Below are 12,410 nucleotides of genomic sequence, written 5' to 3' on the forward strand. Positions count from 1 at the left end.
GCTGCCGCCGCCGCCTCTCAGCCCCCACCCCCTGCCCCGGCGGCGGGGAGGTGCCGGTGCCGGTGCCGCCGCCCCTCCCGGCCATGCCCGCCCGTCCTCCCCGGGCGGCCGGCGGCCCCGCCGCCTCCCGGCCCCGCGGCCGCCCGCCCACCGCCGCGGCCCGCCCCCCGGGTGCCGCCCTGCCCCGCCCGCGCTGGAGCGGCGCCGCTTCGCCCGCGGGGGAGCGCGGTCCTCGGGCTGCCGGCGGGGCTCCGGGGCCTCATCCCCTCCCCTCCGTGCGGCAGGTGCCGCCGTGGCAGCCCCGGGAGTCGCTCAGGTGGCCGCGGGCAGCGTGCCGGCAATGGCAGCCCGGGGCTCGCTCAGGTGGCCGCGGGCAGCGGCAGGTGATGGCAGCCCCGGGGGGCTCTGCGGTGGCCGCGGGCAGCTCCAGGCCGTGGCAGACCTTACTCCCCGGCCCACTCGGTTGCTCGTCCCCGACTCGGGGCTGCCGAATTTGCGCCTCCGCCGTCGGGAAGGGCCCCGCTGGCCGGAGCCCAGACCCCAGCACGCACAAGAAGGGTCGTGGGGACGGCTCACAGGGGGCTTCGGGGCGGCTGCACCCTGTGCGCGCCCGTGGGAGCGTGGGGCGGACCCCGGCGGGGGAGAGCCCTGCTGCGCACGCCACGAGGGCCGCCGCCGTCTCGCGCCTCCCTGCCCTCTTGCCCGGGAGCGAGCAGGACCGCTCCCCGCTCCCCGCTCCCCGCTCCCCGCTCCCCGCCCGCCTTCTCACTTACTTCTTCCAGTCCACGCCTGAAGCAGTCAGGGGTTTTAAACTCTGGCAAAGCACCGGCTGAGCTACGGTGCACATGCTGTATTCTGTGGCCTTGCAGGGAAGTACGTTGGAAGATGCAGGGGATTTTCTTTTAAATCGGTTGCAATTTAGAGAGTGAAGTTGAGGGAAGGTTTGAATAAACCGCTTATTTAGCAAAAAAAAAAGAAGTGACAGCAGCCACAGTAGGTTTGAATTCCTGTCAAACTCCAACAGTTTCAAGCACCTCTAAAAGGATTAACAATTTGGAAAAGTAAAAGAAATTAAAGAAGAGGAATTTTTTTTTGTCCTTTGAAAACTTTCTTAGAACCACGTATGTTTACATTAACATTTTTAAATCTCGCAGCTATTTAAAAACCACAAAAACCTTACGGTTACCAGAAAAATACTTTTTCCTGCTCTGTTTCACAGAGCTGGTGTGAAAAAGTATATCAGATATGCTCAAAACTTTTCTCCCAAGTCATTTTTCTTCAGTGAACTAAGAGATCATTGATTCACACAGTTCAGAGACTGTTTGTACAGAACTGGAGAGTTTCCAGCTCTGACACTATGTGTTTTCATACCCATCAGCTATAGATCCAAGGTCCTCTCATATAGGTCTACTGAAGGCAGCAGTTACACCAGGCATAAATTCTCACTGATCATTTGGATTGCAGCATAGCTTTTACATACCACATAGGTCAAGGCCCTGTGACTTGTCTCTGTACCAGTAAAAAAAGTGATTCAAGCCTGTTTACCCCCCAAAATAAAGAAGAGTTGTGCGTGAGGTTGGTGTTAGGTTAGTAACTAGGTCGTTAACTTATTAATTGTACATAAAAGCACTTGCAGACTTCCGTTGTCCATGTGGTAAGCACTCATAAATATAACAAAAGCCAACAGCTGTGATTATAGCCGGTATTTTACTGCCTCTGCCCCAACGTACAGCGCTGGTTGGAAGGCATCTCTGGAGGTCACTCATCCACCCTCCCACTCAGAGGAGCACCATTGCCAGCACTAGCCAAGGTGCCCACCTAGGTGCTGGCTTGGACTAGCACCAAGGTGTTGAAAATATTCAAGGACAGAGACACCGCAACAGCTCTGGCAGCCTGTCCCAGGGCTGCGCCACCCTCTTGGTGCAGGATTTTTGCCTAACGTCCAACCCTGAACCTCCCAACCTGTAATTTGTGGCTGTCATCCGTTGTTATATCCAAAGAGAGCCTGGCTCCATCATCTTCATAATATACCTTCAGGTAGTTGCTGGCTCCCATTAAATCATGCCTTCACCTCCTCTTCACATGACTAAACAAGACCACTTCCCTCAATGTCTCCTCTTAGCTTGTGTGCTGTAGGGTCCCTCATCATCTTCGTAGCCTTCCACTGGACCACGTTCTCAACATCCTTCTTGAACTGGGAGGCTGAGAACTGGAGACAGTATCCCAGGTGCTGCTTCACCAGTGGGGGGATAATTACTTCCCTGTCTGCTGGACGTACTTCTCATGTTGCCCAGCAGGTGACTTGCTTTATTTTCGAGGAGAGCTCACATTCAGCTAGATGTTCATGTAGCCCCCAGGCCCTTTCCAGCATGGTGGTTTATCAGCCAGCCAGTTCCCAGCCTGTACCAGTGCACAGGAGTTTTCTGCAGAACTTGTTCTTTCTCCTTGCTGAGCTTCCCAAGGTTTCTGTTGGCTCACTCCAAGTTTATCAAGGCCTCTCTGAACTGAAGTTGTACAAGCCAAGACGTCAATCCTGCTTTCTAATTTAGTATCGTTGGCAAAATAGTGAGATAGCCAATAGCAGCAAAAAAATATTTTAGTGCAATAAACATAGCACCTGTCTTGACAAATAACACTGATTTTATTCACAGAATGGGAATCTGGGAAAATTATTTTACCACAGTAGAAAACTGCAAACAAATGTAGAAATACAATGCTAATTGTATTGGGGGAGAGTCAAATCCTCTGAGGGCATGAGCTGTTCCTGGAATCAATCCAGAGCCGATCCAATACGATGAACACTACCTAAAATGAGCACAATCCCTAGTCTGCATTAATTAAGGATTCAAAGTGGTACAAAAGCTCTTCTGTTAGTAATTTTGTTTATTTAGACATTTTTGCAGATAATGTGAGAAATTTGGGACCCATGAAAATCAGTGGGAGAGCTCCATTGACTTCTGTGGAATTCTGATTCACTGAATAAATTTGATCGTATCACCTGCTATGGCAGTTCTTATTTTCCTTCAGGAACTTAAATTTCAGCATTGGTATATGACTTTGGAGGAGTCTTTGTCTAGTCAAATTTTAATTTCCATTGCTTGAAGATCTGATGCTAAGCCATTCCAATTCCAAAGTCTAGCCAATTACAGTGATGATGCCAGGCCTGATCCTGCATATGGTAAAGTCAACAAAAACATGGGCTTTAATTGAGGGTTTATGAAATGTTTCAGGACAACTCAACATGGAAGTTGTTATAAGCCAAGTAGTGACAAACTTGGAAAAAAAATGCTTTCCTTGTGAAGATTAATAACAAGAGTTGGCTGGTTACTTTTGATTTTTTGCAGTCTGACAGTGAAACTTCAGTGTGCCGTTCAGCTGCACTGCAATGGCACCCATTTTAAGACTATTCTCATATGGGAATGAATCTGCTGAACTATTTAGCATGAGATCAAAACAAGGCTTTCTGTATTCATCCACACACCATCAGCTAAAACTCTACGCTATGTATTGAAGAAAGCTATTACTGAAATCCACAGTAAGTTGTGATGGTATAGACAGCATGGAAATCCAGTATTATAACATTTCCTATTTGTCTTATTATGGCAAATAAGCATTAGATCAATTCAAGATGAGAGGACAGTAGCCTAAAATGTTTCTATGAGTAATACTGTCACCATAAGTTCATTTTCGTGTTACACCTACCTCTGTGGAGGCTAAATACGTGTTTACAGTTACATGTTGTGTGTAGTCCACTAGTTCAAAAGTCTTTGTAGAATTTCTATCTAGAGCATGATGAAACCTATTTTAAGGCATATTTTAGAACTTTTACAAATTACAGATCCAATTGTTTTGCTATTGCTATCTGTCTTCAAACCCTTCACAAAGTGGGAGGTAGCACAGAAATGTATTTTAGTTAGATATTCATCATAGTCACTACTGAAAGTAATGATAGGTGTGCCTTCTTCTGAGACCCTAGCAGCCTCCTAGAAGTTTTGGTGTAGTAAACTTACAAGCAAGACGTGATGTGTTGCTGTAGAGTGAGGGATACAGGGAGTGACCTCACTGTCAGGACCAAGGTTAGAAGTCAGGTGTCCTCAGACCTATGTGTAGGTGAGGAGTTTCTCTCTCATTTTTAATGTCTCATTTCTCTTCTATGGAAGAAATACGAGCCTGGCAGTAACCCACATCAGCTCCAGTTTGCCTCATTTCTGCCGTAAGACACGGCGTGTCTGTGGCACGATCACGATCGGCTACTCTGCACTGGTAGGGTTTTGTCAAGCAGTTTTGTTCACTCTGACTCAGGAAAAACCCCACAGATGTCACTGGGAAGTACAACATGATGAAGGCAGAGTAGCGTTACCAGATGCCTGCAGACCTTCCAGAGGGAACACACCTGGTTTTGTCTGCTTTGGAGGTAAACCATCCCAGGAGATAGCTCCATGGACTGAGGACCACACAGACTTGCTGGTACTGTATACACAAATTGGGGAACTGTGGTTTAACTGCTCTGTGGAAACCACAGTAAGCTCCACTGTTGCTGATAGTCAGGAATTTAAAATAAAATGCTGGCCATTAGTAATGAAGCTATTGCAAAATAAAAAATATTTTGCTTATTTGAAGGTTAAATGTTTGCTGTTTCTAACAGCAGTAAATGTTTTTGCCTAGAGCTTCCCAGCTGGCTTCCTCTTCTACTCTGACTCACTCTGTTTTGTCACACTTGAGAAGTATTTAAGCCTAGAAAAGTCCTTGAAGTTATTTTTCAACTGTCTTGCAAACACAGTTTAAAAGGTACTGCAAGATGTGGTTGCGTTTTCAGCCACAGCTATCAAGCCAGACATTCTGTCAACCAGGGAAACTTTGTGGAGTTTTTTATCCTAAGAAAACAAGATCAGCTTCAAACAGTAGCAGTGGTGTGATAACACAAAACAAACTAATGATCATTTGGTATTACCTCACTGTAATAATGGTTAAGAGTGAGAGTTAAGTGACAGGTTATTTCAGGTTCCATGCTGCCTCTGTGGTTCTTTGACACTATGATAACTCTTACATATATAAAGACACATATAGAGAGGCTTATTTATGTTAAACTTTTATTAAATCAGGCTAGATATCAAATCACAAACTCTTGGCTTTGGAACTGCTCAGTTTAATGAATGGACTCAGCCTAAGGCATTTTAAGGCCTTCAATTACATTACAATCTTCTGCTGGAACTTAGAATCACTTTGCAACAGAGAAGCCTATGAAAATGTCAAGTTTCACACTAGCATGTTTTTGTCAGCAAGAACATTTTTTAATCTTTGGAGTGTGACATCTTCATCACTGGCTGAGATATGGATCAGATTTGGCTACTACAACATCAGATTAAAAAGCAGCATGAGGATATGAATAAAAAAACAAAGAGGAAATAGCTCCCTATCCAAGCAGAACTTTCTTCAAAATCTTAGAAATACAGATCTACATTTCCAAAGGCAGCTAGTCATTTTAATGTTTGATTTGACACATCAAAACAGGCTCGGGTCTTCACAGCACTAAAGTTCAGCAATCTGTAAGAAAAACAAGATCCGCTCTAAGGATGGATGAGACACCACATAGTGAGCCCCCAAACCACTAGTCACTTTTAGGGAAAGACAGTAAAAGGGAGAAACGAAAATAAATGCATTAACTTCAGTAAATTCAGCAACACGGGTATAGTTTTTTTCTTTTTCTCTCTTCTACTTATTTCTCCTATATCTTTTCCCTTCATTTCTTACCGTTTCTATCTCTGCGTTGCTGAACTGTATTCTCCTCTCTCCCATTTCCTTCAGGAAATCCCGACCTTCTGTTCTATGTCTCCTCTTTCATTCCCCTTGTCTGTGCTTCTTCCTTTTCCTTTTGCTGGTGCCTTTCCTTCTAGCACTAAACACAGTAGGCTCACCTTCCCTCTAGAAACCCCTCTTCTTTTTTGTCCATTTCCGTAGCCTGTACCTACTCCATCTCCCAATTAGTATATTCCCGCCTCATTTCTTTCCCAGATCCTTACACAGAAGAGGGTGTGTGAATGGAAATGGTTTGTTGAGTATAGAAGCTGAAGCCAGATTGCTTCCAGTTTTTCTCCTGTCTTGTTTCTTTTCTGCCACCCCTTCTCTCATGTTACCTGCCTATTCTGCTGCAAAACAGGCAGTATAGCCAGTGAGGAGAGCACCCCTTGTGTCTAGCAGCAGTCCTTAGGAATGAAGGTACATCTAAATTCCTAAAGGAAAACCAACAGATCCCACAAATTTCAGCACCTAAATCAATTTGAATAAACTGCTTTGTTTTAAAGCTGTGCTTCTCTCACAGATCTTAACAGGAAGATCAGAGGAGATCAGATCTTTGAAAACTCTGTGTGCCTTCACTAGAACCCTTAGGTACATGAGTTCGGCCAATGTCTCCAAACTCTGAGGCATTCTCTGGTTGTATTTTCTACAGTGTGGCTAAAATTTTCTTGGTTTAAGTACATTACCAGAAGTAACTGCAGTTAATACCTAGCATAGATTAGGCCTGCTCTATAATCAAAATATTCCTATAAGTACTACTTCTAAGGTAAAGGCAGCCATGGCAGAAGGCTGTACTGGTTAAATGCTTCTTATACTAGCAATAACTTAATTCATGCTGCTGTTGTAACTAAGATCCCACTATCTCCAGAGCTCACAAGATCAAGATAGGAAGAAAGAGGTGCTAGTCAAGCAGGTAGTTGTATTTTTAAACCACTAGCCCCTGAAAATATGAGAAGAAGCTTCATTTAACGGCAAAATATGCTGAGTTCACATATTCTGCAAGCTCATGGCACTAACAATATTCCTCTTACAAAGCTAATGAACTCTGTCTTTCCTTAGGGCTGGAAGATGGGTATATTGAGAAGGCTATGCTAAAATCCACCAACTCATAAGGAACAGGTCTGCTCCACAAAAGCCACACTCCACAGACTGTAAAGAAGGAAATACATGCCCCAGAGCACCAGCTGACCATTGCAGGCAAACACTAAAATGCCTGAAATGGTACCTAGATCAATCACTTTTCAGGAGGTGTGTTGGAGGAGGCCTTTTCCAAACGTTTGAATTTGTTAAGGTTGGATGTTAAGAAAGGCAAGTAAGGTTCATTACGTACACAAACCCAACACTCACCACCTATCAGCAGGAAACAAGTGATTGTTTCACACATTTACAGAAGGTTTCACAACATGAAATAAGGTGACTCAACATAGCAGTCCTAAACAGATTTCTTATGCAAAGATTTCAAGTCTGTTGGCTACTTACTAAAGGAAGAGGTGGGTTAGCTCTGCAGAAAGATGCCCAGACGTGATTACTATAAGACCATATAAGGTAATCTGCAGTCCTGTGAGATGTCTATGAATTATAAAATAGTATTACCCTGCAACTTTAAAATGAGGTGTTATAGTGAAAGTTTCTTATTATTGACTCTTACTTTTCCTTCCTGCATGCCTTGAGTAGAATCGAGGCTGTAAAAGTAAACCGTTTCTGTTCTGTGACACTGGTTTCAGGCTTCCAATGGAGAAATTCTTTTTCACGCTCCAAATTCCTTCCAGAGCCGCTGTTAATAATTTGTCAAAATAATACCATTATAAGTGATTACTTCAACTTGTTCTAGAATTAATGTAACTTTTAAAAGACAGTCACTTTGGTCTATACAGTAATTAGAAGTAGTTAAGCAGAACACTATAATCTTCCTCCATAGTTAAGGAAAAGAGATTGACATCCTCAGAGAGCAATTCAGATTGCTGAAGGTATATGATGCTCTCTACTGTCTGTAGGAGACAGAGAGCTTAGGACTACTAGGCTCCTAACTGAAGCAGGATGCAGCTGATCTATAACGTATAAGAAACAGCAGTAATACCATCGATGCATCCAGCATGATTTGTTGGTCATACTGGAATACCAAATGCCCTCATAAAAAGAAAGCAGAACAACAACAAAAAAACCACCCCCCCAAAAAAAACGCAACACAAACCCCAAACAAAACCAACACCAACACCAACAAAACAAAACAAAATAGCTAATTTATTTTGTGGAAAGGTTACAATTTAGGAACCATCTAATTTATGTAAAACAACTAACTTACTAATAACCTAAACTGTGTAAATCAGTAACCATCCAACCTGACAATTGTTGTTTATCAGAGCCCAGGCCACTTAGGGAGCATCTCTAATTCACCGGATATATACAGATGAAAAAGGAACTAGGTACTTGCTGAATAATCTGTGCACCAGCATCTATTTGACCTTATTATACACAGCATTGTTATGCTATGCATATAACTATGCTATACATACCATTTATACATTGAGCTTGTTATACATCCATATTATACATTCCTATAACGAATTTTTGGTAGTGTTTCTGTATTATCTTTAGTACTTTAAGCCTTTGGAACATACATTTCACTGGGGGGCTCCCCAGCAATCATGAGAACATATATGGTAGCATCCATTCATACAATCAAACTGAAATATTCTAGACAATTTTGATCCACTGGCAGATGAACGCAGTGAAATATAGTTGGGTTCAGCTCTTAGTAACATTAGACCCATGAGCAGATTGAGCAGACCAATGTTAACATCTGCAGTTCAGCTACTTGTCCAGAACCCTTTTACAGTCAATGGAAAAGAACAGGCACTTTTAGAGCAAAACACCTGCAATGGTAGGTATCTAGGACAAGTCAGTAGAATTATGTTTTCAAAGTGCCTTTTTCTCTCCATTTACTATAAACAGAGCCTACATAAGCATTTGCAGGTGTGTGCTGTAAATGCCTAAGGAGCCTAATAACAGTAATGGAGTTGCAAGTTCAAATGGTCTTTACATCTGACAGGATACTGATTACATCACCTAGCTTATGTACATTTTTGTCTGTTAATCCAACTGTTTTAAATTCATTTTGAGTGAGTTTAGACTTGGGTCTCAATCCTACATAAGAGAAAACATAAACACTTCTTTCAAAATTTTCCAAATTTGGAAACAAAGGCAAAAATGCCCTTACTACATTTGTGGAGAATGTAATGATTAGGAGATACAGTGGTGGGCTTATTCCCACAAAATGCAGCTTAATATAACCAAGGAATAGCTTTACTCTATGGAAGAGAATGTGGGGCTACAGAATGGGAACTGTGTATTGTGGAGCAAAAGCATCATGGATTTGGGAGTAACAGTTGACAAACAGTTCAAGGTCCTAGTGCTAACATTAGCTCTAATGTAGCTCTAAAATAAGTAGATGATTCTCTCTACAGGCTACTAGTGATACAAATACTGAAATACCATGATCGGATTTGGTATTCACATTTTAAAAGAGGAGGCAAAACAATTGGTGAGAGTACGTAAAGAGCCAAAACCAAATATATGTGTATATACCTTCTCTGGAGGAAAATCCTGGATATTAAAAAAGGCACTATTATATATCTAAGAAAAGCAAGGAGCTGAATCATGCAAATCCAAATTATTAATCAGGCTTTTTTTTTTTTAATACACCAACCACTAGAACAAACTAATGAGGGAAGCTGTGGAATAAACAGCTTTACTCAGTGGACTATACAGAGGGGTCCTAATAAAATACAACGGCTTGGCTGATAAAAGCAATAAGACCTAGGAGTCAACAAGATAAGATGACCTATCCTTAAGCATTACAAACTTCTGAAAATTTATTTTCTATTATTAGATTAATAGATCTTATGGCTGCAAGAGACCACCAGCATGATGTAAGTTTTGTCTTACATGGGTCACATGGCTTCAGGCTCATTCCTGCACCAAGACTAGCAAATGAGCTTGGACGAGGGCTAACAGTTTAAGTGCAAAATATTTAAAGTATGTATTAAAAATGGTGAATCTAAGTGATCTTTGTTAAATTGTTCCAGCATTAAGTTCTCTTTTTGTTAAAAACTGCTAATTATTTCTACTCTGATCTTATCTCATTTTTACTTCCAGGTCTCAGAACTTTTAATAGTTTAGCTAGACCAAACACCTTGCTCCCTCTTAGACTCCATTTCTTCATTTGCCTACTGTAATCAAGTCTCTCCATAACCTTTAAGCTGCCTAAACAGACTGATTTTCTAATTTTTTCACTGTTTTCCTGTCCTTTATGTACCCTTACCATTCTTACCTCAACTCATTCTTTTCAACACTAACTTCAGTTTTGAACAGCAGAACGGGACAAAGTATTCTAATAACTACAGTGCTTCTTTCAAATAAAAAGGTAACAAAACCTCCCTACTGCTTGGCATTTGTTTCCAGTTTATTAAACTGATAGATCATATGGAATTATCCATGTTCTCTATGGTCCCATAATTTCAGACAAAAAAAAAAAAAAGTAATGAAGACTATACGCAATTGTTCTGTTTCTAAGTGTTCCCCAGGCTATTACATAAATGTTCTGGGCTGTTTTTTTAAAATAATAATTTTGCCACAGTTCCTCAAAACAATTCATATTTCATTTGCCCTGACAAACACTTGTCATTTGCTGATAAGGAGGATTACCTGCAGCTGGATGTTTAACCTGGCATGCTTCTTTCCGAAAATAAAGCTCCTCTTCAAGTATTTCTTTAACTCTCCTAGATGGCTCAACATACACAAATTTCTTCCCTGCTAGTAAAACATATTACAAAAGAGCCAGTTATTTTAAATCCCCTGAATGCTACCCCCTGAAAACCCCCCAAAAGGTCTTTGCTGAATGCAATGTCATTTTATGCTGCTCTACTTCTGTCTTTAACACACTTAAAGACAAATCATTTACAAATATTCAGTAGCGTTCAGCCAGGCCCTGCTCCCCAGCGTGGAGCAATTCCCCACGACAGGGCCGTGGTGGGTCACTCTAAAAGGGCAGTGCTGGTGGGCCGCAGCATGCTCAGGTGTCTGCCCCACGCAGGAGCCAAGGCCAGCCCAGGGCACCCGAGGAGACATGGCCACCGTGTCTCCCCATGGCGAACACCCAATGCTGGGCCGTGCATGGAGGAGGTCTCCAAGGAGATGTCCTCGCTGAAGGAGATCTCCAAGGAGCTGAAAAGGGATTAGGGCATTTCATGGCGGCACGGGAGTCCCTGCCTGACAGGGCACTACCCACACCCCTGCCGCGGTGGGGTGCACGGTGACGGGGGAGGCGAGGGGCCACCAAGGAAGGTAGCCGCGGGGCATCTGCGGGGGGAAACGCTCGGCCCCCCCGAGGGGACACGCCGGGGGGGGCCGGGGTGGGGAAGGGGAACGGAGGCCGCAACGGGCGGGGGGACCGCCGCGCTCACAGGGCTGCCCGCCTCCCGCCGCCTCGCCGCGGACATCGCTGCCCGCCTCCTCGGCCGCCACCGCCGGCTGCTCCCCGCTCGCCGCCCTCATGGCTGCCACCACGCCCGGGCAGGTAGGAGCCGGGCGGACCAGGTTGCCACAGGAGCGGGGGCGGGCCGGGGCGGGCCGGCTCTGCCCCGCTGCCGGCAGGAGGGAGCGCGGCGGCGGAGCGGCAGGCGAAGCAGCGGCCCAGCGCCCCGGCGGGGCGGGCCGCCCTCCCCGCCCTCCGCCATGTTGGGGCTGCGCCTCGGCGGGGGTGAGAGTTCCTGAGGAGCGGAGCCTACCTCCGCCCGCAGCCTTGTGCGGAGGAGGGCAGCTCGAGTCCGCCATTTCAAGTCACAGTTGTGATGTTTTACCCCTTCCACAGGCCACGGTTCACAACGGGACGTCCTCCGAGGCAGGGTGTGGCCGGTCGCCATCCCCAAGGGACGGCAGGCCACGGCCACCTCATGCCCGCTTGGGGCACAGGGCGGTTGACAGCTCTAGGTGTCATTAATGGTTCTGCCTTAGGTATCAAGGGCTCCTCGTTTGTGTCAGTCAGTGTTACCGTGCCCAGCAGCAGGCACGCACATCACAAACGTTTTGTGCCCCTGTGGGGTGTTGCCACTGGCCTGCCTTGTCAAAGGATGCCTTGTCATCCTCACCTGAGGCGATGGCAGACTGATGGAAATAAAGATGGAAGAGTCCAGTTTGGATGCATGATGTAGATCTACTAATACTCAAAAGTACTAGCTTGGTTTTAATAGCGCTTTTCATAAAATGAGGCATCTGGAGATGCTGTTTAGAAGATTGAAGTAGACTTGACTCTCCTTGTTTTGCCACTGTTAAAGTTTTGAGAAAGAAGAACAGCTAGCAATTACAGTAGTCAATGGATAATGCTGCTGGCGAGCACATGGGGAAGTTGTCCCGCTCACCCGGCCAGGGGCTTTGCCCCACGGTAGCTTCCTTGAAATCAAGACTTTGCATACAGTAGTGAGAATTTATAAGGTACAAACCAAGTCTAGTTACACAAATGCGTGATGCAATCAATTTCTGTATTTTTCCTTGATGCCTTTCAAGGTGTATTCATCTTCCACAGATGTCCTGAAACCAAACTTTCAAAATAATAAGCA

The 12,410-nt window shown here is 44.6% G+C and overlaps 1 protein-coding gene across 2 annotated transcripts; it reads right to left on the reverse strand.

Annotated features, from left to right (window-relative positions):
- Positions 1-5,164: 5,164 nt before the first annotated feature.
- C1H11orf97 (chromosome 1 C11orf97 homolog) lies at positions 5,165-11,428 on the reverse strand. 2 transcript variants are annotated; one of them, XM_072855062.1, is made up of 4 exons: positions 11,259-11,428; positions 10,501-10,605; positions 7,445-7,570; positions 5,165-5,544 (listed from the first exon to the last, which is right to left on the reverse strand). In XM_072855062.1, exons 1-4 carry the CDS (start codon positions 11,347-11,349, stop codon positions 5,537-5,539), a joined length of 330 nt encoding a protein of 109 aa, XP_072711163.1. In that variant the 5' UTR covers positions 11,350-11,428; the 3' UTR covers positions 5,165-5,536. The 2 variants fall into 2 exon arrangements, with proteins under 2 accessions (XP_072711163.1, XP_072711162.1); XM_072855061.1 differs by having other exon boundaries at positions 10,501-10,608.
- Positions 11,429-12,410: the final 982 nt, after the last annotated feature.

The sequence above is a fragment of the Ciconia boyciana genome, chromosome 1 (assembly GCF_034638445.1).
Source record: "Ciconia boyciana chromosome 1, ASM3463844v1, whole genome shotgun sequence".
Taxonomy (NCBI): domain Eukaryota; kingdom Metazoa; phylum Chordata; class Aves; order Ciconiiformes; family Ciconiidae; genus Ciconia; species Ciconia boyciana.

What these genes read in the sequence shown, in the direction of transcription:
- C1H11orf97 (XM_072855061.1), bottom strand. Translation starts at nt 11,349, where the DNA reads ATGAGGGCGGCGAGCGGGGAGCAGCCGGCGGTGGCGGCCGAGGAGGCG. An exon ending in GGCGGGAGGCGGGCAGCCCT is followed by an intron (nt 10,609 to 11,258) that starts GTGAGCGCGGCG and finishes ATGTTTTACTAG; the next exon opens with CAGGGAAGAAATTTGTGTAT. An exon ending in GGTTAAACATCCAGCTGCAG is followed by an intron (nt 7,571 to 10,500) that starts GTAATCCTCCTT and finishes AATTATTAACAG; the next exon opens with CGGCTCTGGAAGGAATTTGG.